This window comes from Diceros bicornis, unplaced genomic scaffold (assembly GCF_020826845.1).
Source record: "Diceros bicornis minor isolate mBicDic1 unplaced genomic scaffold, mDicBic1.mat.cur scaffold_434_ctg1, whole genome shotgun sequence".
NCBI classification, from domain to species: Eukaryota; Metazoa; Chordata; class Mammalia; order Perissodactyla; family Rhinocerotidae; genus Diceros; species Diceros bicornis.
The window spans coordinates 130,926-157,356 of record NW_026691302.1 but is presented as its reverse complement, the minus strand read 5'-3'; the positions used below and the strand labels follow the sequence as shown (position 1 = coordinate 157,356).

Genomic DNA, 26,431 nt, shown 5'->3' with positions numbered 1-26,431 from the left:
GAAAACAGTTTAATGGTTATTATTACTAGAAATTGGTTTCAGGGAAAATGTGCCTAGAAGAGAGATTTTCTCCACATACCCTCAGAATTCTTGCAGGTCTGTAACTGACATCTCTTTGCGTGTATGTACACTCGCTAATGACCATCCAATAGAAATGGTGCCTAATTTGTAAATTTAAAATATATAAGCACTTTTCTGTCACGATATGATTATCACCAATATGCGTTTTTTGGGTAAAACTCCCTTTCTTTCTTTTTTTTCATTTTATTTATTTATTTATTTATTTATTTATTTTTTGCGATGACGATCAGCCCTGAGCCAACATCCGTGCTAATTCTACTCTTTTTGCCAAGGAAGACACGCCCTGAGCTAACATCTATTGCCAATCCTCCTCCTTTTTCCCCCAAAGCCCCAGTAGATAGTTGTATGCGTCGGGGGAAGAGGGAGAATCTCCCTCTGCCCTTTTCCTTAAGGTTCTTATGGCTGGCCAAATAATTAACAAGACAGGTTAGCAGGAGAAAATAATACCAAGTTTAATAACATGTATACATGGGAGAAAGCAGGGACACTGTGTTTCTCAACACAATAGCAGAAATTCTCGTCTTAAATACCATGTTCAGCCAACGACAAAGGAGGATTTTGGGGGTGGGGGAGTCAGTTACAGGAGATTACCACTAAAGCACAGTAAACAAGAGTAAGGTTATTATGCAGCTTTAAGGCCTCAACTTCCACATTGATAAGCCACTAGAAATGAGGCCATCCCCCTCTCTTCTCAAATCAGAGAGGGAGATACCTTTACAAATGGAGATTTTCCTTATAAATGTAAATGATTGTCTGGTAACTCCTCGCAGGGCCATCCAGAGAATGTGGCCAGAGAGACAGAACTTCTGATAAGAGGGGCTTGTTGGTGCCTTTCCTATTGTAACCTCCATCCTACATTATCTTTACAGCCATCATGATAGATCTCTTCCAGGAAAGAGCCACCATGTCAAATTCTTTAGGCAGTTAGTAGGGGAGGTCAAATGTCCCTAGAGAAAACAACCAAGGTAAAGAGATAGATTTCAGGGTGGCCAAATCTTGATCTCCCACATATGTCAAAGTTGCACATCCTTCTAGTTGCTGTTTGTGGGACGCAGCCTCAGTATGGCCGGACAAGCGGTGGGTTGGTCCGCTCCCGGGGTCCCAACCCCGGCCACCAGTGGCAGAGCACACACACTTAACCACTAAGCCTCAGGCTGACCCTGTTCTTGCTTTTAATGCTCTCTTTCTGAACCTGACTGAAGTTCTGGAAGGATGCCCACCTAATGCATCCCTGGTGTCTGTGCCTGTGTACCTATTTCGCAAAACTATGTCAGACTCCCGTTGTCAACATAGATCAAAATGGAGAGAGACTAATTATTGCACACGGCGAGGTGACTTTTAATTGTGTTTGTAAAAGGATCACAGTTGCAGGAGGGCGCTCCCAGCACTACTTTTCAACGCAAATCTCCCTGGGAAGGACAAGTTCTGGCGGGCATTAGGCTCAGACACATAACTTGAGGGGGCTGTCACTCAGGCAGGAGGGGGCGAGGTCTTGTGAGCTGTCCAATCAGAGGCGTCGCCGGGGCAGGTGGGTGGGACAAAAGAGCCCAACTACCGGGAAGTAGCTGCTCGCTCCTTCCGCGCTCGGGATCCCCTGTCCTCCGCCATTGAAGCCTCACGGTGCTGTGCCGCCGACGGTGTCGCGTTGTGACCTCTACGAAGTCGTAGGAGGGACGCCAGAGAACCCGGGAACTTAGAAATGGTGAGAGTTTGGCCCGGGCGTTGGGGTTTGAGAGAGGAGGGTCTGGGCGGAACCGGCCGTGGCGGGACCGGCCTCCCCGCGGTCGCCTCCGAGTCTGCGGGCCCGAGTCCGCGGGGGCGCCGCTCGGACCTCAGTCCCCTCCGGCCGCAGCGTGGGGGCGGGGCCGGCAGCCGGGACCCCGGGCGTCCTGTGCTCACTGCGCGCGGCGACTTGGGCCCCGGAGCCTTTCTGGGCAGCTCTGCGCCCGCAGCCCCGCGTGTCCCCAGATGGTGCGGTGACCACGGGGAGGGGCATCAGGGACAATCGTGACTCGGTCTCCGGGGCTCCTGCGTGGGAGGAGCTGTGGTCTGTGGGGTCCCCAGTCCCTCCTTTCTCCTCCCGGGGGAACCTATTTTATTTTGAATTTTCCGTATATTTGGGGAGCAGGGTCTCAAATCCACGACATTGTCCCCTCAGTCTAGGTCTTCCTGGTGCTGGCGCCAGACGCCTAAATTTCGAATCCCTCCCAGAATTCCGGAATGCCACGTTCGCATCTCTGATTCACAGCATTATTAACTATTTGTCGTCCTTTGTGGATGTGAAACAGAGCCAATATTTTAATTGTTTACCATTATCTCACAGTCAATGGATGGCTGTTTTTAAAAGATTTATTTTGTGTGTGTGGATATTTTGCATGAGTGAAAAGCAGCCTATAACCACCTGGAACTACATTGTGTGAAATCCTGGTGCCCCTCCCCCCAGGATCTTTCTGGGCACAGACATCCTGTGGGAAGTCCTTTGGGTGGAGTTTCCTCTTCAGAACATTTATCTATTTATCTCCACCCCCCCCCCCCCCCCCCCCCCCCCCCGCCGGCCCGCCCAGAGCCCCAGTAGATAGTTGTATGTCATAGCTGCACATCCTTTTAGTTGCTGTGTGTGGGACGCGGCCTCAGCATGGCCGGAGAAGCAGTGCCTCGGTGCGCACCCGGGATCTGAACCGGGCCGCCTGGGCCGCCAGCAGCGGAGTGCGCGCACTTAACCGCTAAGCCATGGGGCCGGCCCTTGAGAACATTTTGGACCGTCTGTCCTGCCAGCACTGTCCCCACCTAAGTTAGCCACCTTTTAAAGATTTATTCACTTATATTTTAGTCTCAGTTTTTCAATGAATAAAAATTGATTTAATCGATAGAATTTGAAACACAATATAAAATATTTCCAAAGAGGTTGTGGGGGATCAGAATTGGCCACCCTAAAATGTGTCTATTTGACATGAGGATTATTTTCGGCTGGTTAATTTTAAGAAACTGTAGACAGGGAAGAAGCTCTGAAAATCGAGTAGAAGTTACCCTTTGTAAGGGACATTTACATTTCTAAGGGAAGTCTCCATTTGTAAAGATATCTCCCTCTCTGTACTGGGAAGAAGGGGGGATGACCTTATCTCTAGAAACTCTTGTCATTGCAGAAGGCATGGACTTGAATCTGCATAATAACCTTACTCTTGTTGACTGTGCTTTTCTGTTAATCTCTCAACTGACTCCTCTCTCCCCCTACATCTTCCTTTGCCTTTAACTGAAGATAGTATTTAAGGTCACAGCGTCCGCCATTTTGGCGAGTTGCTCAGTTTTCCTGGGTCTCTCCCATGTATACATGTTATAAAGCTTTGTTGGATTTTCTCCTGTTATCCTGTCTCGTGTCAATTTAATTTGTAGCTCAGACAGAAGGACCTAGAGGGTAGAGGATTTGTCTTCCTCCCCTACAAGGTAAATTACAGAAAAATGAATTATTCTAATATTTCTTTGCATGTATTCCATTCTTCTTTCTCTTTATTTCTCCCATCATGGGTACTAATATTCTGAAATCTGGTCCTTAATTTTGGGAGGGTTCAAAAGTTCAAACTTTCCAGGAGTTAGACTTGCAGACCTGAAGTGCTCAAGATGATTAATAGTTTATAAAACAATTTCTTGCCATGGAAATAACAAGTAACATTGTTTTTTCCCAGCATGCTCTAGATACTTATAGGTTTTCTTGTTGAGCTCACAAAGTGCCTTACAGTCTTCTTCCCTCCTTTCCACATAAACACTTGGTTTGAGTGATTTTGTGTGATTGTTCAAACACTGGGTTCATGTTTTTTAAAATATCAGTGTGGTCCAAAGCAACTCAACCAGACACTCCACAGTCATGAGGCCCCCTCCCTCACTTGGAGGCCAATGACTCCAAGATACGACCCCCTTGAGCCTTCAGTGGAAGTACTTGAAGGCCAGTTATTCTTCCGGGGGAGCTTCCCCTTGTAGGTGTCCTCCCTGCTCTCCCCCACCTTGAAAGGAGCCTTTATACTGAGGAAAGCTACAGAGTCCTGGAAAGCTGGGGGTGCACCATGCGTTGTTTGGTTGGAGGAGGTGGGGGGGATGGAGGTGATGCCCTTTCTGAGGTTGTAACAGTGCTTCACTTGGGCCTATTTCTAGATACAGGTTTGAGTTTTCACAGTGTAGGGTCACACAGAGGGTAATTTGTGTACACTGAGAAAGCCTGATGAAAGTCAGGATTTCTGTGTCCTTGATTAGGGTCCATAGATTTGGGAGTTTATTTGGGTCACAACTTTAAACTGAATCCTGCTAAGTTGACAGTGGCTGATTATGGTGGTTTCTCACTGGCTGTGTGTGGTATTTTCTCATTGGCTGGGCTGTTACTGAGCAAGGAGAAATTCTTCCTACCTCCAGATGGGGTGTGTAGGGTAGGCATCTTCCTGTTGAGGAATGGGAGGTACACTTGTTTTTTGGGGTCTGAAAAATACAGTGAGTAGTACTGCATGGGAGGTCCTCCTTCAGGACTTGCCTGCTCCACTTTCAATGAGATTTCCTGTATTTCTGTTGACATTTGCAACCCCAGGTGACCAGGAGGTGAGGCAGTGGCAGAACCCAGAACCCATGTCATGAGGCAAAGGCCCCTGGAGCACAATACTCCCCACTGTCACATACACATCACCTCTGCTCCAACAAGCACAGTATCACAATAGTCTCTATACCACTAATTATGTCAAAAAGAGATGCCCTCCCTTGTCCCTCCTCTGGGAGTCCCTCAAGTGCCCTGCTGTACCTCCATCACTCTCCCTCAGATCTCTGGCACATTCCACCGTGCAGTTTCAGTGGCTCGTGTGCTGACCACACCTGGCTCCCACACCTCAGAACCTGCTTCCAGAGTGAGTTTGGAGCCCACCCACCAAGGCCAGTGCTTACTTTCTCTGGAACAGGACCCACCGTGCAGAGTTCCAGCCCTGAGGCCTGTGGGAAATGGTGATTTCAGCCAGACCCTCCACAGTCATGGGCCCCTCCCTTCACATGGCACCCAGAATGCAACGGGCACCACACCAAGGGAAGTGGGGGGAAATGGTGAGGATTTACACCCCTCCTGAAATGTGCAGGTGCAGGTGATGCCCCCTCCTTTGTGGGAGGCCACGCTCACTGTTTCCTGAAGGGAAGGGGCAGAAATGAGCCAAGCCACATCCCAGTGTGCTCTTGCAACAACTTCCAGTGCTTTCCTGGGTCCCAAAGGTGATGTCTCTGTGTCTGGGAGACCTGGGGTCTGAGATACTGAGGCCTCCTCCCCCGGATCAGTGAATGTTCCAGGACAGGGTAGTGATCAACACCTCAGTGAGGATGACTCATGGGGCTGACCCATATGGGTTCTGGGTGCAGGTGGGACACAGTGGCTGGGCGATGATGAACAGAAATTTGTTGTCCACACTGAGGTTCCAATGGGAAAGCAGAGTGAGGAAGGGGCATGTGGTGAGGGGCGTGGTTCTGAAAGTGATCATAGCAGCGTGAGGGGCTGGAACACGATGATCACTGCAGCCATTGTGGGCCCTGACTCTCCCCTCTTCAGGGCCTGGGCTGTGTGTCTCTGGGCCACTGTCTTTGAGGATTTGTGACTTTGGGTGTCTGTGTGTGAGTGTGTGCACATGTATGCCCAGTGAGAATTTGTATGTCTGTCTGGGGTGCTGTGTGTATGTCCTTAAAATCTGGAATGCTTTTATTTCATTTGGTGCCTAATTGCCCTTGTGTGAACAGATAAATCCTTGTCTTCTTTCTGACTGTATTAATCATGTGTTTTATTTTGTGTCTCTGAAGATGTTTTGACATCTTGGAGGCCTCTCAGACATAGGGAGACATTGCCTCTCCCAGGGGGACCTAACTCACCTTGGCAGTGGCCAGTCTGTCTGGAGCAGGGCTTGCATGTGCCCACCACCCAGTCCAGTGCCCTGTCCCTACAGACCTCCTTATCCACCTCTCACACACCAAGATGATATCTCCTCTGCCCTAAACCAACCCAGAGTCAGGTACCAAATGACAAGACCCCAAATCCTGTTGGAATTGTTCAAAGTAGCCAATCCTAAGCTGCTTACACTGCCCTGACCTGTGTTTCCTGTGGAAACCGAAATAAAGGCTGTGGCCTAGATTTTTGTCCCACTCCTGATTTGGCCTGCTGAGCAAATATGATGCATTGCCTGTGACCCTGCCTGGCATGGCATGCCCCCTTATTTTGGGGAATACAAGTAATAAAATATTTCAATGACACTTGCCAGTCCTTTTTGTCACTTAGTCACCTACATAAATTACAATCTCAAGGGTACAAATTGGACACTGATCCTAAGGAGAAAGCGTTCAGTTAAGATGGTGGGGCCACCGTGAGGGGACTGAGTGAGGTCTGTGGGAATATGAGTCCACAGCAGAGGCGATGTCTACCCGGGAGCCTGCTGCAGAGGACCTGAGTGCTGAGCAGGGACATACTCACCTTTGGTCCCCTCACTGAGCTCACAGTAGAAAAGCAAAGTGACAGAGGGACAACTCATGATGAGTGAGTTTCTGGATGCTTTTTTAGCAGTGAGAGGGGCTGGAACATCATGACTCCAGCCATTCTAGTTTCTGACTCTACGATCCAGTCTCCCATTTTGTGTTTTTTTTGTAGAGATGTACTTTTTGTCCTGTGTGGTGTCAGGAAGGGTGAAATCCCTTCCCCATGTGGAGGAGCGGAGACACCCTCTTTGGGGATTGATTTGGGAGCCAGGAGACACCCCTCTACCAGGTGGGATGGGAGTGAGAACAGTGCACTGTGTGAAGATCTGGGCCTGTGATGAGGTCTGTGTGAAGCTTCCATGTGAGTGTGTGTGTGTGTCTGTCTCTCTATGAGCCCTGATATGCAGGAAGTATTGGTGTGACAGGCCTTCCGGTAGCTGCTCTTGACATGAAATAACCAATAACCCTTCTATAAATAAGAGAGCTGAGTTTTACTTGAGCCAGAGTGAGGATTATAATCAGGGAAGGCCTTTTCCAGAAAGGAAGAAAGCATTCTGGATAAACATGGTGTTCAGTACAGGCTTATATCTTTTTAGAACAAAGGACATGTATTAAACACATTCAGAACACATATTCATCGAAGTTTCAAAGAGGTATCCAGTTGCCAGTTAGTGGGTCAACATGGCCCTGATGATGAGAGAGGGATGGATTAACATTGGTGGGCTTTACTAATAGGGCACAGGAGGGGAAGTATGCATGCTTATCTTGAGAGTGCATTCTTTACTTTCATGGTTACAGCAGATGTACAATGTATGTCTGATAGGTCGTAAGTCAGGCTTTTTTAGTTCAAGTTGAAGAAGTTTTGTACCTGAATAGTTACCCCATATGCCTCAATATGTGAAAATCTCTTGTCAGTGCTTTGGTGGACAAAGCAGAGCAAATATCCCTCCTTCACTTTGAAGCTGACATTTTAAAGGTGAGAAGTTATATAAATAAAATTATACCATATGTCTGATGGTGATTGGCTCTATAAAGTAAAGTGGGGAGGAGTGCAGAGGGCCCGGGCCCTGTGTGTCTGGGAACATCTCTGTCTCTCTGAGACCTTAACTCTGAGAGTTTGTGAGTTTGTGTGTCTGCATCCGCGGGTGTCCTATATGTGCTATGACAAGATCTTTGTGATTTTGTATGTCTGTCTGGAGCTATGCACATATGTCCTTTAAAATCTGTTAAGTTTTTTCCATGTTCTTGCCTAATTGCCCTGGTAACGTCTTTCCTACCACATTGGGTAGAACGGGTGAGAGCACACATCTGTGTCTTCTCTCTGATCTTAGAGAGAAAGCCTTCAGTCTTTCACCATCAAGAATGATGTCAGCTGTGGGTTTTCATTGATGCTTTATTTCAGGTTGAGCTAGTTTACTGAGGGAGTTTATCGTAGTTTATTGAGTGTTTTCCTCGTGAAGGGGTGTTGAACGTGGTCTAATGCTTGTTTGTATCTATTGAGATGATCCTGTAGTTTTTGATGTTGATTCTATTAATGGTTTCTTATGTTAATTCACTTTGAGGTGTAAAACCAACATTTCTTTCCTGGGTTAAATTCCACGTGGTCATGCTGTTTAGCTCATTTTATATATGGCTAGATTTACTGTACTAGTATTTTGTGGAGTCCTTTTTCATCTATGTTAAAAAGAGATATTTATGTACCAAATTATAATGTACTATGTAGTATAAAATTATCTAACGCTACCTATAGTGCGTATCTTTGTGTTATATGTGTATATATAGAAAGAGAATTTATAATACAGTATGTATATGTGTATATATATAAATATATATTTTATAGGTAGTGCATTACCTGTATATAGTATAGTTAGCATATAGCACTGTACAGAATTAGTATATATTATGTATAAGTAGACTATATTATATATTATTAACATATATAATTAGTTTTATAGTGTATAGTATAGTGTTATACATTTACAGAATAGCATTACAGTCTTATCAGTCTACAGCATAGTGGGCATCTTTACCATGTCTGTCCACAGAGTTACTCAAATAACCCATTCACATCCTGCCATAGGCTCATAGGGGCCCCTTACTGTCTTGATACTCCAAAGCCTGCCTCAGCCACCCCTGGTTTGTTTTCTCTGCTTCTGAGTGCAACTGAGGTGTCAGTATGTGTTTCAGAAATTATAACTGATTTATCAGGCTGAGGGTTGAAGTGAGGCTCTGCCATTTGATTTTTTTTTTTTTTTTTTGCTTGTGAGGAGGATCAGGCCTGAGCTAACATCCATGCTAATCCTCCTCTTTTTTTTGCTGAGGAAGACCGGCTCTGAGCTAACATCTATTGCCAATCCTCCTCCTTGTTTTCCCACAAAGCCCCAGTAGATAGTTGTATGTCATAGTAGCACATCCTTTCTAGTTGCTGTATGTGGGACGCGGCCTCAGCATGGCCAGAGAAGTGGTGCGTCGGTGCACGCCCTGGAACCGAACCCAGGCCGCCAGTAGCGGAGTGCACGCACTTAACCGCTAAGCCATGGGGCCGGCCCCTGCCGCTTGATTTTTAAGACATGAAGAGACACCTGTGACCTTCTTATGTATTTGAGTAAGTATGAGCAAGATTATCACAGAGTGGTTTCTCCTAAAGCGTAACCTTGGATAAGTAGCTGATGTTCTTGTTGCCAGGCAGCTAGGCCATGGCCATTGAACTAAGAGTCTAAAACTATGAAGATGATGTTGACTGTTGGCCAGGACATCCTTTAGCATGAATGCCTGCAGATTGACTAATCCTGCTCACCTTGAGGTCCTGTCTTTGATCAGGTTCGAGTCCATCATATGATGATTGTGTGACAACCATTGATGTGAAAATAGGTGCAGGATTTATTTTATTTACGTGAACCAGAGAGCAAAACATATTTCACAAATTAAAACATGTGTCCTTTGCATTTCGAAAGGAAGAAAAAATTACGTGCTTTAAATTGCTTCTTTGTAGACAAATGCTGAAAAGCCTTACAAGAAATGAAGTACATTGTTATGTACATGAGCATGGGGAATATACAAGCTAGTGCTAGAAGACATGCGAGGGGCAGCCTTCAGGCACTTTCAAATCTCAGGCTAGGTTTTTGAAAATTGATACTCACAGTAAACAATTCATGATAAACGAAAATTCTGTTAACCATATTTTATTTTTAATAGTGTTGAATACCAAATTCAACTGAATAAATTTTAAATGGTCTAACTGCCTTTATTGAGCAATTCATCAATTGGGCCGCATCCCATGTGGCAAGCGGAGAGGAGGTCCAGCGGGCTACAGAAACTGAAAAGTTTTAAAGCCAGGAGAAGCAAGTCATAAGCAGAATAAAAGGATTATTTCAGGCAAAGTTACCTTCCTTTGGGGACAAATGGGTATTATTAGGTAGATTACCACATCTTCTTTTGGGGATTGGAGAGGGCCCATTACCTCATTGGTACAGACCAGAAAATTCTAGACTGACCAGTTAGGTTACATTCCTGGATCAGACTGAAGCTGCAGTTAGGTTAGGTAACAAACCCTGGTTTGGTGAAGTGTACTTAGCAAAAGGGACTCTGCTGGGGCCTGTAGTTTTCTTTTTAACAATAGTTTATATGGGCCGGCCCCGTGGCTTAGCAGTTAAGTGCGCGCACTCCCCTGCTGGCGGCCTGGGTTCGGATCCCAGGCGCGCACCGATGCACCGCTTCTCTGGCCATGCTGAGGCCGCGTCCCACATACAGCAACTAGAAGGATGTGCAGCTATGACATACAACTATCTACTGGTGCTTTGGGGGGAAAATAAATAAATAAATAAAATTATTTAAAAAACAACCAAACAGTTTATAATCAAATGACTAATATATTTTTAACTTTTAATTAATTTAATTAATAAGTTTAATTTTTAATAATTCTGTGTTGATTTTGGACATTTTTTTTGAAGTGTGCAATACATTTTAACCATAAAAAATTAATTTTTTCAATTCTATTTCTCTGTAAAATGACAAGTGATAGTACAGCCTGTAGTGACATCGTATATCGATGTCAAGAAGGTTTACTGATATCAGGTACTGTATTAAATGCACTAGGGTGGTGTATTAATATGAGGAGCTCCGGTGACCTCACTCTTCAGTGGAACTGGTAAAAATTAATTTAAATCCTCTGGAAATTGTCCTAATGGCAAGCAGCAAATGAGGAACATTTATTCTAGAAAATCAGTAAATTTTCTGTGAGAAAGGAGAAAGTGTGTAGGATTTGAACCATCCTCACTCTCTCCCCACTCTCAGCTCAGGAAGTGAACACTCCTCTCCAGAGTGCTGCACCCTGAACCAGAAGACACGATTCTGTCTCCCTAAGCTTCCAGGACAAGCACTTTTTCCTAGGATGAGCAGGACTTCAACGTTACCCATCTTGCCCTCAGCTACATATTCCCAAATTTAAGTCCTTCATTGGTTCACATGAGAACTGGGGACACTCTTCTTGCACCCAACCCCTTCTCCTGGTACAGAGGCTCTGCTGTGCTCATGCTTTGCTGAGAATACAGGACACTGGTCACTCTTTCCCTGCTCATGAGGTGGCTGTAACATGAGACAATCAAGAGGACCTCTGGCTGCTGTCTCTCCACGGCACTGATCACTCAGCCCCTAAATTAGGATTGTCTCCTAGAGCGAGTCTTGCTGTTGTCCCTGTCGCAGCTCCAGAGTCCTGGAACTGAGATTTTTCCTGAACTCGGGAGAAGCCAGCTGTAAAACACAAAACTGTTAATTCCTTCCCAAAGGAATTAACTTGGCCAGCAAAAGATCATGAAAAGCTCAAGCCAAATGACACTCTCAAAAAAGTGGAGAATGAGCTGAAAGGCAATGAGTAAATTTGTGTATTTAATGAAGATACTGCTTAGACTGTAGGCTGACTAGTTTCTAGAAAGAACCAGAGAATTCCACTGCTGGGAGGGTGCTTCCAAGGGCCAGAACAAATATCAAACAGTGACTTCAGAAAACATTTCTACAAAGGAGCCAGAACTTGGCTGGACTATTTGAGAGAGGAAGTTATGCCCCCCAGTACATTGGTGAAAATAGTAGAGCAATAAGCTAGCAATTAATCTAGTTTAACCATGGAGTGTGTCAATGGTGGAGGAAGAGAGCCCTACCAGTACCACTGTCTCATGACTGTAGACATACCCAAAGCCATGCTGGATTCCAGGAGATATATCAGAGGTTTCGCTCTGTGTCGAGGATACACATTTAACTAAAATTATCTGCCCAGTCACTGAACAAGTAATTAAGCTAATAACAATAAAAATTAAAAGTAGGAAGGGAACCAGAACCCAGAGTTGCTAAAATACATTACCTAAAATGTCTGGTTTGCATCAAAAATATGAGACATGCAAAGATACATGAAAGTAGGAACTATATACTGGAAAAAACAGCAATTGAAAATTTACCCAACTCTTACAGGAAAACCCAGTAAAATTAACAAGTGATATCTCAGCAGAGAAAAGAGAGGTCAGAAAGCAGAGGGATAACATATTCAAGTGCACAAAGAAAAACCTATCAACCAAGAATCCTATATTCACCAAAATTACCATAAAATATAAAGCTGAAATAAAGACTTTCCCAGGTTAGCAAAAACAGAAAATTTATTAACAGCCAACTATCTTATGAGATTACTGCAGGAGTTCTTCAGGTTGAAAGCAAGTGACCCAGAATGGTAATTGGTATCGATAGAAAGAAACAAAAATGCCAGTATCAGTGATTTTGTAAATATGAAAGACAGAAGAAATACCTATTTCCTCCTTTTTCTCTTAGCTCTTATCCAAGGAATCGTATAAAATACTATATATTTCATATGCTGTTGTGCTGATTACATATAGAAATGTAATATATGTGTAATTTGTTTCTTGTTAAAAGCACAAAGTTCCAGGGTGAGAGGGAAGCTATGTTGGGCTAAGGAAGTGACTGCAGATGGTAAAGAAATAAGTGTAACAAGATATTATTGAGGTACATCAATAATAGATATAATGTGCATGACAATACTGCAACAAAAGTGGCAAATGGGAGAGAGGTATATAGGAGTAAAAATTCCATGTATCCCTGGAGTTAAGTTAGTATACATTAGAACTTTATTCATCTTTATTCTTGTAAATTAAGAAGTATATGTTAAATAGTAGAGTAACCCCTAAAGAAATAACTGCAAAAATATAGTGAAGTCATTTAAAATTTAAAATGGTACATTAGAACATATTCAATTATTGCAAGGAAAACCATAACAGAGAAGAGAAGCTAAAAAAAAAGAGAGAGAGAGAATTGTAGAAAATGAAAAGTAAAATGGCAAATAATTACAATTATGTCAGTAATACTAAATGTGAATGGAATACATTATCCACATAGGAGGAATAGATTGTCACCTCTGAGTAAAAAAAACTAAAAGCATGATCTAAATATATACTATGTACAGCAAACACACTGTAGATGCAAAGATATAAACAGATTAAAAGGAAAATCTCTGGAAAGATAAATCTTTACAGCACACAAGGTAACTGGAGAGATGATACAAATTTCTAGCAAAATAAGACTTTAAAACAATCACTAGGGGGCCGGCCCCGTGGCTTAGCGGTTATGTGCGTGTGCTCTGCTACTGGCGGCCTGGGTTTGGATCCCGGGCGTGCACCAACGCACTGCTTCTCCGGCCATGCTGAGGCCGTGTCCCACATACAGCAACTAGAAGGATGTGCAACTATGACATACAAGTATGTACTGGGGCTTTGGGGGAAACAACAAAGGAGGAGGATTGGCAATAGATGTTAGCTCAGAGCCGGTCTTCCTCAGCAAAAAGAGGAGGATTAGCATGGATGTTAGCTCAGGGCTGATCTTCCTCACACACAAAAAATAAATAAATAAAACAATCCCTAGAGATAATGAAGAATATTACATGATAACTAGAGTGTCAACATTTATGGCCTGCATCTAAAACAGTAGAAAGAAAGAAATTTATAGCCATTAATGCCTAGACTTAACAAAGAGAGATCTCAAGTCTGTAACCTAACCTTTCACCTTAACAGACTTAAAAAGATTAGGTACCAGACCCAAAGCAAGGGGAAAAGGAAATAATAAAAATTAGAGCAGAAGTTAATGAAATGAGAAATAGAAAAACCACAGAGAAAATCAATGAAACCAATAAGTGGGTTCTATGGAGTGATTAACAACACTGACAGATATTTAGCTAGATTGATCTAGAGAAACAGGGGGACATTCAAATTCATACAATCACAAGGAAATAGTGATATTACTACTGACATTATTGAACTAAAAAAAATTGTAGGAGAATTCAGTGAACAATTGTATAGAAACAAATTGTATAACTCAGATGAAATGGACAAATTCCTCAAAAGACACACTCTACTGAACCTAAATCAAGGATAAATGGAAAATCTGACTAGAAATATAAGGAGGTGGTTGAAACATTAAACAAAGAACTACCCACAAATTAAGACTAGACACAATGGCTCCATTACAGAATTCTCCAAAACAGTCAAGATTATTTAATACTGATTCTTCACAATTTCTTTAAAAAATTAAGAGAACACTTCATACTAATGTTGTGAGGCCAGTACAACAAATGCCAGCAAACCCAATCCAGCAATATATAAAATAATCATACACTGTGACCAAGTGAAATTTATTCCAGGGATGAAGGGTGGGATTAACACCTCAAAATCCATTTATGTAATAAAGCATATCATGGAGTGAAAATCAAAAGTGGCAGATCATTTCAATAGAGTCAAGGGCAGTAATTGACAAAATCCAACACCCGTTCATGATTAAAGCACTCAGATTACCAGGAATAGAAGGAAATGTCATAACATAATGAGCATATATGGAAAACCCCCACTAATATTATATTTTTATTTCTTTAATATGATATTTAATTGTAAATATTGGATGCTTTATCCTGAAGATAAGGAACCAAAGAAGGATGTCTGTTCTTTCCACTATATTGTAGAATGTACTGGAGATTTTACCATTTTCCAAGGAAGATAAATGGCCAAGGGCATGTGAAAAGAGGCTGAACATTGTTAGTCATCAAGGAAATGCAAATCAAATCCGCAGTGAGATACCACTTCACAACCTCTGGGATGGCCAGAGTCAAGAAGCGAGATAATAACAAGTTTTGTTGAGGATATGGTTAGAAATTTGAACTCTCGTACGTGGGTGGTGAGACTATAAAATGGTGTAGTTACTGTGGCAAAAGGTCTAGGAGTTCCTCCAATATAAAACCTAAAATTACCACATGACCCATCAACTCCAATCCTAGGTGCTTACTTGTGTGTGTGTGTGTGTGTGTGTGTGTGTGTGTGTGTGTGTGTGTGGTGAGAATGCTTAATACACTGTCTTAGGAAATTTCAAGTATACAAATTGTATACGTATATCAAAGGATCACATTGTAATCTTTAAATATAGACAATTTTTTGTCTTGGGTGGCATCTGTGTGTTTAATGTGAAGGTGAGACTGAGGCTGGAGTTGCCTCAAAATTAGTGGAGGCCTGGGGTTACAAGGATGACTATACCCTGTGAAGGATCTGAGCCCACCAGATGGTTACTCCTTAAAGAGCAATTATTTCAGAGAGAAAGAAGAGAGGAAAATGCAACCACAAGGTAGCAAGATTCCAGAGGTCTCACCAGGACCCCTAAGTAACTGCTGCTGCTGCCACCGCTGCGTCTATTGCAGTAAAGATCCTGACCCCCTGGGTTATAGCGGACAACACCCACAGTCTGAGCTTGGCACAGCAAAGGTATTAGTTCAAACCGCACTTAAGCCTGGGGTCCTTAAACCCTGTAAAGCAACTAGTTGTCATGGAGGAGGCCACTAATGCTGATGGCAGTGATTTCACGCTCTCAGGAGGAGGGTCTTAAGTTGTCCCTAGTCTTCTGATGCAAGAACCTGCCCTGGTCCCCACACTATGTGCCATTAGAGCTGCTGTTATCACCAGGTACTGAGATCTCTTGAAAATAGAGGCTCTCACAAACACTGAGCATGTGATCCTCTACCAAGACACCTATAGTGCCTTTGGCCTGGGAAAGAGCTTCCCACCAGCTCAGACCAGCTACTGACGCTTACTTGTGATATGATGGAGCCTAACCTTGACCCTGTAGCTTATACTACCTGCAGGAAGGGCATGGCTTTTGTTTCTTTAGTTCATTGAAAGATGCTAGGGTGATGGAGGAGGTCCTTTTGCCAGATACCTTGGTTCCCTGGGCAGTTCCTCGGGATTAACTGAATGCACAGCACTGGGGAGTGCATAGACTTTAAGGATGACAATACACATTCATACATGATGGAGCTCAGTGGAGAGTTGCTACTCTTCATCCCTTAAGTGGGACATCCCCTGATGAACCAAACCCAAGCTAACCAAACATCAAGCAGTCATCCTACTACTGGCCAAAAATTGGCCATATCTGCACAAGTTCACAAACTCTTGAATGATTGTCTAAGAGATGCCCCTTTGTGGTAAAATAACACTGAGAATGTCTTAAATCAGAGATACCCAAAATAGAAATCAAGGTAACACTTGTCTGTGTGTTACTAAGTCCACAATACAAGGACTCACCTGGACACTCATTTTCCACCTTGGAGTTGTGACACTACTGAGAGTGACCATGGCACCTCTCAGAGAATACAGTGCCCTGCTCTCCAACAAGGCATTTGGTGGAAGTTTCACTTCCCTGATGGGTCTCAGACTCGTAGAGCACCATACTGGCTTATTGAAACCAGTTGGATGAGAGATGTCCTGTTTCAGTCATCAGGGGTGAATGTAATGAGTCTGTCTTCATGTTTTTTTTTTTTTTTTTGAAAGACTTCAGTTTTCTTTAGATCAGTTTTGGGTTTTCAGAAAAATTGATCAGAATTTACAGTTTCTACATAACCCTTCTCTCTGCATCCACACAGTTTGCACTCTTTTTCAAATTTTGTCTTGCTGTGGTCCATTTGTTACAATTTCCAAACCCATATTGATGCATCACAGTGCTCAGTGTACATTAGCATTGACTCTTTGTGTTATACAGTGTATGGGTTTTGGCAAATGTATAATGATGTGTATCCATCGTTTCTGTTTCATATAGTACAGTTTCACTTCCCTAAAACTTCTCTGTCTTCCACCTATTGATTCATCCCTCCTGCAACCCCCAAATCCTTGACAACTAAAGATCTTTCTAGTGGCTCATGCTTTTCTCTTTTCCAGAATGGCATGTACATGGACTCATACACGACATAGCCTTGTCACATTGTCTTCTCTTCCTTTGCAGTATACATTTAAGATTTCTCCATGTGTTTTCATGGCTTGATACCTCCTTTTATCACTGAGCAGTATTTCACTGTATGGATACACCATTGATTGTTTTTGTCTATTTAACTCTTGAAGGACATCTTGCTTAAAAATCTAAGTCTTATAAATTATGAATATAGCACCTATGAACATTTGTATGTATGATTTGTGTGAACATAAGATTTCAATACATTTGCAAAAATACCAAGGAGTGTGATTGCTGGATCTTACACTATGTAGTGACTCAGAATTTTGTTTTGAAAGAAGGTTCCTGCTTCCATTGTAAGTTACCAAATTCCATTTCTACCAGCAATGAATGAGGGTTACCTGTAGCTTCACATCTTCACCAGTATTTCATGTTCTTAGTGTTTTGAGATTTACCCATTTAATAAGTGTTTAATGATACATCCTTGTTGTTTTATTTGCAATTTTCCAAGGACATTTGCTGTGGAGCATGTTTTCATGTTGCTTATTTCCCATCTATATATCTTCTTCAGTGAGATATCTATTCCAATCTTTTGCCCATTTTTTAAATTGGGATGTTTGTGTTCTGACTGTTGAGTTTTTTTTTTTCTTTTTTAAAGATTTTATTTATTTATTTATTTATTTATTTTTCCCCCAAAGCCCCAGTAAATAGTTGTATGTCATAGCTGCACATCCCTCTAGTTGCCGTATGTGGGATGCGGCCTCAGCGTGGCCGGAGAATCGGCGCGCCGATGCGCGCCCGGGATCTGAACCCGGGCCGCCAGCAGCGGAGCGCGCGCACTTAACCGCTAAGCCCCGGGGCCGGCCCGACTGTTGAGTTTTAAGTGTTCTCTGGATATTTCGGATACCAGTCAAGTGTTTTACAAAAATTTTCACTTACTCTGTGAGTTGTTTTTATTGTCTTAACATCTTTCTCAGAGCAGTAGTTTTGCATTTTAATGAAGTAAAATTTTTGTTTTTTTCTTTTGTGGATCTTGATTTTTGATTTCATATCTAAAAGTTCATCTTGCAACCCAAGGTCATCTAGATTTTCCTCTATGTTACCTTCTAGGAGTTTATTCCTTTCACATTTTACTTTCAAATCTGTAATGTGTCTTGAGTTAATTTTTGTGAAATGTATGGTGCCTGCGTCTCCATTTGTGTGTGTGTGTGTGTGTGTGTGTGTGTGTGTGTGTGTGTGTGTTTGCATGTGGATATCAGTTATTTCCACCACAATTTGTTTAAAAGACCTAATTTTTCATTTGACTTGCCTTTCCTTCTTTGTCAAAGATCACTTGACTATATTTGCGTGGGTCTATAAGGAAAGCAGTGCACCCACGTATCCTTCAGCCTTGCTATACTCTCATTAATTCCATGAGTTATTCCTGTTGTTATGAATTCTTTTAGCCATTTCACAGACTGTCATGCCATATGGAAAAAATGTTATAAATTTAGCTACAGCATTCATAAAGATGTTCTTTCTTAAGAGGTGGAAGTTCCTCTTTATTACCAGTTTGTTGTAAATGGATGATGGATTTTATCAAACCCTTTTTTGTTTTCATTTTTCCCTCCTTTCCTTTCTGATATTAGTAATTTCTGTCTTCCATCTTTTCTTTGTTTTCTTGACTAAATGTTTATCAATTTTATTAGTCTTGTCAAAGAACCCTTTTCTTGTTTTGATTTTCTCCATTGGTTTCCACAATGAGATGGATTTCTTTTCTGATTTTTATTATTTCTTTTATTGTGCTTACTACAGTTTAAATGTGCACTTCTTTTTATTGTTTCCTAAGTTAGTTGCTTACATTGATTATAGATCTTTTGTTTTTCCAGTGTATTTGTTCAATGGCATATATTTCCCTCTAGGCACTCCTTTTGCTGCTTCCAAGAACCATTGTTATGTTGTGTTTTCATTTCTTTTAGTTCAAAAGAAATTTTGATTTCTCTTGAGACTTCTCTGATCCTATGTATTATTTAGAAGTGTGCCCCATGGCTTAGCGGTTAAGTGCGCGCGCTCCACTGCTGGCGGCCTGGGTTCAGATGCCCGGCGCGCACCGACGTGCCGCTTCTCCGGCCATGCTGAGGCCGCATCCCACATACAGCAACTAGAAGGATGTGCAACTATGACATACAACTATCTACTGGGGCTTTGGGGAAAAAAAAAGGAGGAGGATTGGCAATAGATGTTAGCTCAGAGCTGGTCCTCCTCAGCAAAAAGAAGAGGATTAGCATGGATGTTAGCTCAGGGCTGATCTCCTCGCACAAAAAATAATAATAATTAACAATAATAAAATAAAAACAAATTAGAAGTGTGTTATTGAATCTCCACATAGTTGAGGTTTTCCAACAATCTTGATGTTATTCACTTCTAGATGAATGTCTAGGTGGTGTGAGAGCAGATTTTGTGTGAGTTCTGTTTTTTCAAATTTGATAAGGTGTGTTTTATGTCCCAGAATGTGGTTTGTCTTGGAGAATATTCCATGTGAACTTGAGAAGAAGGTATATTCTGCTGTTGTGTATGAAGTATTCCATAGAGTATAATGAAATCCACTTGTTTCACGGTGCTCTTCAGTTCACCTCTGTCATTCCTCATCCTGCCTACTGGAATTTATAATTCTTGGTAAGGGGGAGTTGAATTCTGCAGCTTTAATACTGGATTCATTTATTTCTCCTTGCATTCTATCAGTTCTTGCATCGTGTACTTTGCCCCTCTGTTGTTATGCAGGTACACATGAAGCATTGGTGTGCCTTCTTGGAGAATAGACCCCTTTGTCAGTGTCTAATGCCCCTGTCTATCTCTGCATTTTCCTTTGTTTGAAATCTGCATTGCCTATAATTCATATACCTATGGCAGCTTTCTTTTTACTAGTGTTGTCATTGTCTATTTTTTTCCATCCCTTTACCCTTCATCTGTCAGTGTATATTTAAAGTGAGTTTCTTATAGAGAATTTGTAATTGTCTTCTTTGAAATCTGATATTACTGAGTGTTTCAATTGTATTGATACCATTGATAGTTAAAGCTGTTATTGATAAAGCTGGATTAGTATTTATGAAGTCTTGGTGTTGTATTTTTTGCTTTTGTTTCTTTTTATCTTCCACCTTTTATCTGTCTTCTCTGGCTGAAATTGAGCATTTTCTCAGATTGTTTTCTTCTTGTCTCTTAGAATATCAGTGACACATTTTTGAAAAGCATTTTGTAGTGGTTGCCCTTGAGTTTTCAGTATACGTTTACAACTAACCCACCTCCTCTGCCAAATAACACTACACCACTTCACTGTTGTGCGACTACCTCTTAACACACTCTTCCCACTTTGCCCTTCCTGTTTGTCATGTTGTTGTCATTTATTTCAGTTGTCCATAAATTTCTTATTACCACATACATTGTTGCTAATATTGTAAACAAAGTGTCATTTGTTATACTATTTCTAAGAAATATAAAACATATTTTACCTTCATTTTTTTTCTTTTTCTAAACCTCTACCTTTATCATTTATATTCTTCCTTTTTTTTTTTATAATTTTATTTATTTATTTTTTCCCCCAAAGCCCCAGTAGATAGTTGTGTGTCATGGTTGCACATCCTTCTAGCTGCTGTATGTGGGACGCGGCCTCAGCATGGCCGGAGAAGCGGCGCTTCAGTGTGCGCCCGGGATCTGAACCCAGGCCGCCAGCAGTAGAGCGTGCGCACCGAACCGCTAAGCCACGGGGCCGGCTCTATATTCTTCCTGATAAATTTTTTTTGTGAGGAAGATTAGCCCTGAGCTAACATCCAATGCCAATCCTCCTCTTTTTGCTGAGGAAGACTGGCCCTGGGCTAACATCTGTGCCCATCTTCCTCTACTTTATATGGGATGCTGCCACAGCACGGCTTGACAAGTGGTGCGTCGGTGCACGTCCAGGATCCGAACCCACGAGCTGTGGGCTGACGCAGGGAGCACATGCACCTAACCACCACACCGCTGGGCAGACCCCCTGATAAATTTTTGAACATTTTATTCAAAGTAGGTGTACTCGACAACTTTCCTCAATTTTTGTCTCAGAAAATCCTTATTTGTCTCTCTCTTTTTTTTTTTTTTGTGAGGAGATCAGCCCTGAGCTAACATCCACCAATCCTCCTCTTTTTTTTTTGCTGAGGAAGACGGCCCTGGGCTAACATCGGTGCCCATCTTCCTCCACTTTATATGGGACGCCGCCACAGCATGGCTTACCAAGCAGTGCGTCGGTGCGCGCCCGGGATCCGAACCAGCGAACCCCGGGCCGCCGCAGCGGAGCGCGCACACTTAACCGCTTGTGCCACCGGGCCGGCCCCAGTCTCTTTTTTTTTTGAAGGAGATTTTTTTCTTGACAATTCTAGGGGAGTGCTTTTCTTTATTTTCAAAACTTTTTACTCTACTCTGTTCTTGGTCACGTGGTTTTTGAAAATAAGTCCAGTTTAATTCAGATCTTTGTTTCTTTATACCTAAGATATTTCTTCTCTGGCATTTCTCAATATATTCTCTTTTATTTTTCTCTTGTTTGAATATGATATCATGGGGGTGTGCACTATTGCAATTTATCATGTTTAGTGTTCTCTGAGATTTCTGGATGTGTGGTTTGCTGGCTATCGTTAATTTTAGGATATTTTTGTGATTATTATTTCGCTTGTTTCTTCTGTTTCTTTCTGCCTGTCTTTTCCTTTCAGATACTCCCATTATGTGTATTTTAAACCTGCTGTTAAAGATGGTGGTTCTAGACTTCATAGATATTGTGTTTGTTTTTTTTGTTCTTTTTATTTTTGCATTGGGCTCTGGTCAAACAGATATTTTGTTTACTACAGGCTTTGTTAAGAACAGAATATCTGCATTCCATTTCAAAATCCCAACTATTTTTATCTTTTCCCCAATTTTGAAGACAGTGGTTTGCCCGGTGACCTCAAGGCTCTCATGGATCTAAGGAGAGTTGTTCATTTAAAGTTTTTTCATTTTCTTCTTGTGAGATCAAGAATGACTGCTTCTAAGTTCCTTAAGTGTGGGATCAGAAGTTGGCAGGCATCGTCTAGAGTGTCCGGTCAGGAAACATTTCCTGTTGCCTTGAATAATAGAGATTTTATAAAAGTTCTTTGGAGGAAAGCACTGTGAAATCCTTCATGTATTGTATAATCATCAGCAAACTGACTATCAGACCCTCGTGGAGTTCAGTGAACTTCCTTGCAATCTGCAGCTCTTAACCTGACCCTCAAGGCCAGCAAGGCTCAAGGTACACTGTTAAGAGTTTGACTGGAAGGAGCTGTTCTAGCACATTATTATCTCACTGTGTGTTGTAAAAATTGGCAAGAAGTAGCCTTGAGGCACTTGAGTATAGGGATTTTATGGTCTAATTTGTCATGCCTTCTTCCTTGTGTCTGAGCTCCAAGTTCCAAATAACTTTCTAGCCCCACCAAATCACACAGAGAGAGAAAGGAAGAACTGAGTCTATGATAAATATTACACATTGAAAGTGATACTTCCCCGCAGGAAGGTTTACATTCACCAGCTGCATCTGATTCCTTGTAATGGTCTGGAGTAATTTAGGACAGTGTGGCCAATTGGGCTTCATTATAAGTGTGATTTCTAGAGGCCTCCAGGACTCTTTTTGGTGATGGAAGTACATAAAAAGGTCTCCATTTCTTCACTGTGTTTTTATCCATTGAAACGTCATGTGGATTTGACCCTCTGCCTCATAGAGTGCTGTAACTGGTGGGTAAAAGGAAGAAGATGAAAGAATTTTTCTCACAAGGCATCATCAGTCTTAAAATATTTGCTTCATTTGGATAGCATTTATGTCATTTCCTCTGTACCCTGCCATTACAGAGAAATATGCTGTCATGTGATCACAGTAAAACTATGTAAATAATTTCCATGTGTCAAAACAGTGTCAAATTGATGAGGAAGTGTGTACAGAAAATGAGTGAGTTTTTGGTGATCACAACATAGAATAAAGGTTTGGAGATGACACAATCATATGCAACCTTCCTACACATGGAGTACAGATCCCCAGTGCTGTCAACCTTATGCATCCTACTCTACACATATTTGAGATGTTTCAGGACTCAGTGGCAGTTGAGGATGTAGCTGTGAACTTCACCCCAGAGGAGTGGGCCTTACTGGATCCTTCACAGAAGAGACTCTACAAAGATGTGATGAGGGAAACCTTCAGGAACCTGGCCTCTATAGGTAAGAATGAGGACATTCCTTCCCTTCTTCAAGTAGAGAACAAGTGTTTCTTGCCCATCAACATGGTTCCAGTATGTAGAATTTGGAAACAGGGGATGTTGGTAAATAAACTAGAAATGGTCATAGCTCATCATGGACTTAAAGCTAAATTTTTTCCTATCATTTCCAGTACTTTTGTATCATCTTTCTGGGTCTGCATTTTAGGGAAAACATGGGAAGATCGTGATATTGAAGATCAGTACAAAAGCCTGGAGAGAAAACAGAGGTGAGTCACACTCACAATAGAAAGCAGTGTCTGATGTAACAATTCTGTTTTGTTACGAAATTTTAAAGAGAAGCAGAGAAATAACCCTTGCTTCAAATTTAGCTATTCTTAGAAAATTTTCACCAAATATGCTTTCTGAAATGTGATGTAGAGAATCAGTTTTTGCAAAATAGTCCACTTAGAAACAGGTTTAATAAACTCTATGTAGGAATATCACTGTTTTGATAACATGAAGGGTGAAAGAAACCCTCTTGTAAAGTATTCATTATATTTAATTTCTGAGAATTGAGACAAGACAGAAAACCTAAACTTTTCCTATGAATCATAATAAATATAATAAACATAAAATCATTAATAATGTGCTTCTTATTTCTTACAGTGGTCATATATAGCAAGGAGACTCTGTGAAAGTTTAGAGCACAGTCAACATGGAGATAAATTCAGCCTTACTCCAAATCTGAGTCTGAACAACAAAACTGCAGGAGCTAAACCATGTGAAAGCAGCTCATGTGGAAAAGTCTTCCTGCATCATTCATGTCTTAAAACACACATTCGATGTCACACTGAACACAAGCTATATAACTATCAAAAGTACGGAGAGAAGCCATATAAATGTAAGGAATGTGGGAAAGCCTTCCCTTTTCCCAATGCTCTTCAAAGACATGAAAGAACTCATACTGGAGAGAAACCTCATGAATGTAAAAAAAGCAGTAAAGCATTCACCTCTTGGAGTTCCTTTCAAATACTTGAAAGAACTCACACTGGAGAGAAACCCTATGAATGTAATAAATGCAGTAAAGCATTCACTTCTTCCCGTTCTCTTCGAAGACATGAAAGAATTCATACTGGAGAGAAACCCTATGAATGTAAAAAATGCAGTCAAAGATTCACTTCTTCCAGTTCTCTTCAAAGACATGAAAGAATTCATGCTGGAGAGAAACCCTATGAATGTAAAAAATGCAGTAAAGCATTCACTTTCCTCAGATATCTTCAATTACATGAAAGAATTCATGCTGGAGAGAAACCCTATGAATGTAAAAAATGCAGTAAAGCATTCACTTCTTCCACTTCCCTTCAAAGACATGCAAGTATTCATACTGGAGAGAAACCCTATGAATGTAAAAAATGCGGGAAAGCATTTGCTTTGCTCAGATATCTTCGATTACATGAAATAATTCATACTGGAGAGAAACCCTATGAATGTCAAAAATGTAGTAAAGCATTCACTTCTTCCCGTGTTCTTCGAGATCATGCAAGAACTCATTCTGGAGAGAAACCCTATGAATGTAATAAATGCAGTAAAGCATTCCCTTTTTCCAGTTCTCTTCGAAGACATGCAAGATCTCACACTGGAGAGAAACCCTATGAATGTAAAAAATGCAGTAAAGCATTCATTTCTTCCAGTTCTCTTCACGATCATGAAAGAAGTCATTCTGGAGAGAAACCCTATGAATGTAATAAATGCAGTAAAGCATTCCCTTTTTCCAGTTCTCTTCGAAGACATGAAAGATCTCACACTGGAGAGAAACCCTATGAATGTAAAAAATGCAGTAAAGCATTCACTTCTTCCCATTCTCTTCAAAGACATGCAAGAATTCATACTGGAGAGAGACCCTATGAATGTAAACAATGTGGTAAAGCATTCACTTTTCTCGGATATCTTAAATTACATGAAAGAATTCATGCTGGAGAGAAACCCTATGAATGTAAAAACTGCGGTAAAGCATTTGCTTATTCCCGTTCTCTTCAAGATCATGAAAGAATTCATACTGGAGAGAAACCCTATAAATGTAAAAAATGCAGTAAAGCATTCACTTTTTCCAATTCTCTTCGATTTCATGAAAGAACTCATACTGGAGAGAAACCCTATGAATGTAAAAAATGCAGTAAAGCATTCACTTCTCTCAGATCACTTCGAAGACATGAAAGAAGTCGAAGACATGAAGGAAGTCACGTTGGAGAGAAACCCTGTGAATGTCAGGAAAGTGGTTAATCCTGTATTTGTGATGCAAACTGTTGAGAATATGCAAGAATGCACACTAGAGGAAAAACCATGTAAAGGGAAAGAATGTGAGAATGCTTTTGTCATCCCAGTTCTTTCTGAAGGCATGAAAGGACTCACTTGATAAAAACCTCTTGAATGTAAACAGCATGGGAAAGACTTCATTGGCCTACATCCTTCCATGTGAAACTCCCAACCAGAAAGAAATAGAAATAAAATGTAAGTAACATGGGAAACTTGATGGACATTAATTTCTGTATAATGTTCTAGAAAACTTTAACATGAAAGAGTTGTTATCAAAGTTGTAAATATATTGTGTTTACCAAGCCACTGAAAGTACAACATTGCACAGTGGGTTTCTATTAATAACTTTCAGAAATGAATATTAAGGTGAGGTAATTCTGTGTCGTCCTTCATCAATACTGCTTAAAGATTATTAGGTGGCGCTTTTTTTTAAATCAGTTAATGATATTTTTTCTTGGGGCCGGCCCAGTGTTGCAGTGGTTAAGTTCACATGTTCTGCTTCGTGTGAAGTGAAGTGAACCCCAGTGACCCAGGGTTCGCCAGTTTGGATCCCGGGTGCAGACCTACTCACCGCTCATCAAGCCATGCTGAGGCGGCATCCCATGGTGAAGAGGTACAACTCTACAACAATGATACATAGCTGTGTATCGGGTGGGGGAGAAAAAAGAAAAAAAAAAAGAGGAATATTGGCAACAGATGTTAGCACAGGCCAATCTTTCTAAAAATAAAATCATCATCATCATCATCATCATAATATTTTCTCTTTAATTTTTTATAATGTTTTAATTGTTCTTTGTTATAAGGCCATTGAAAAATGACAGTTGGTAGTTGTTGGAATTTTCTTCCTCGCCATGTACTGCAGTTCCCAGATTTGCCTTATCCACTGTGTGTTTTGTACCTCTCTTAGAGAAAGCTCCTTTTTGGGGTGGTGGGTATAGGAGCCTGTTTTCATTTTCCACCCTATAGAACAGTTGGAATAAAGTTTTATGAATGGCAAGTTTGTCAAAGGCTATACTTTGCTGTGAATTTCTTTTCACATTGGGTCCTTCCGTCTGACTGGTATTTGGTGAACAGACTTTGAGTTAAGTAGAGGCCTGTGATGGGGCAACAAA

At 41.4% G+C, this 26,431-nt stretch overlaps 1 protein-coding gene and 1 long non-coding RNA gene across 7 annotated transcripts; both read left to right on the top strand.

The window, feature by feature from the left end:
* Nucleotides 1–1,659: 1,659 nt before the first annotated feature.
* Nucleotides 1,660–23,658, top strand: LOC131402983 (uncharacterized). 6 transcript variants are annotated; one of them, XR_009219114.1, is made up of 4 exons: nt 1,660–1,783; nt 6,725–6,913; nt 22,902–23,028; nt 23,233–23,658. It is a non-coding gene; the product is annotated as an uncharacterized LOC131402983 (long non-coding RNA). The 6 variants fall into 6 exon arrangements; XR_009219111.1 differs by having other exon boundaries at nt 1,662–1,783; nt 22,893–23,028; nt 23,233–23,656; XR_009219113.1 differs by lacking the exon at nt 6,725–6,913 and having other exon boundaries at nt 1,680–1,783; nt 22,893–23,028; nt 23,233–23,339.
* Nucleotides 23,659–23,681: 23 nt separating this feature from the next.
* LOC131402985 (zinc finger protein 709-like) lies at nt 23,682–26,055 on the top strand (the record flags this gene model as incomplete). The annotated part of the gene is made up of 1 exon (XM_058537427.1): nt 23,682–26,055. A coding segment is annotated over one exon (1,605 nt), but the record flags the coding sequence as incomplete, so codon positions are not given.
* Between the last annotated feature and the right edge of the window lie 376 nt (nt 26,056–26,431).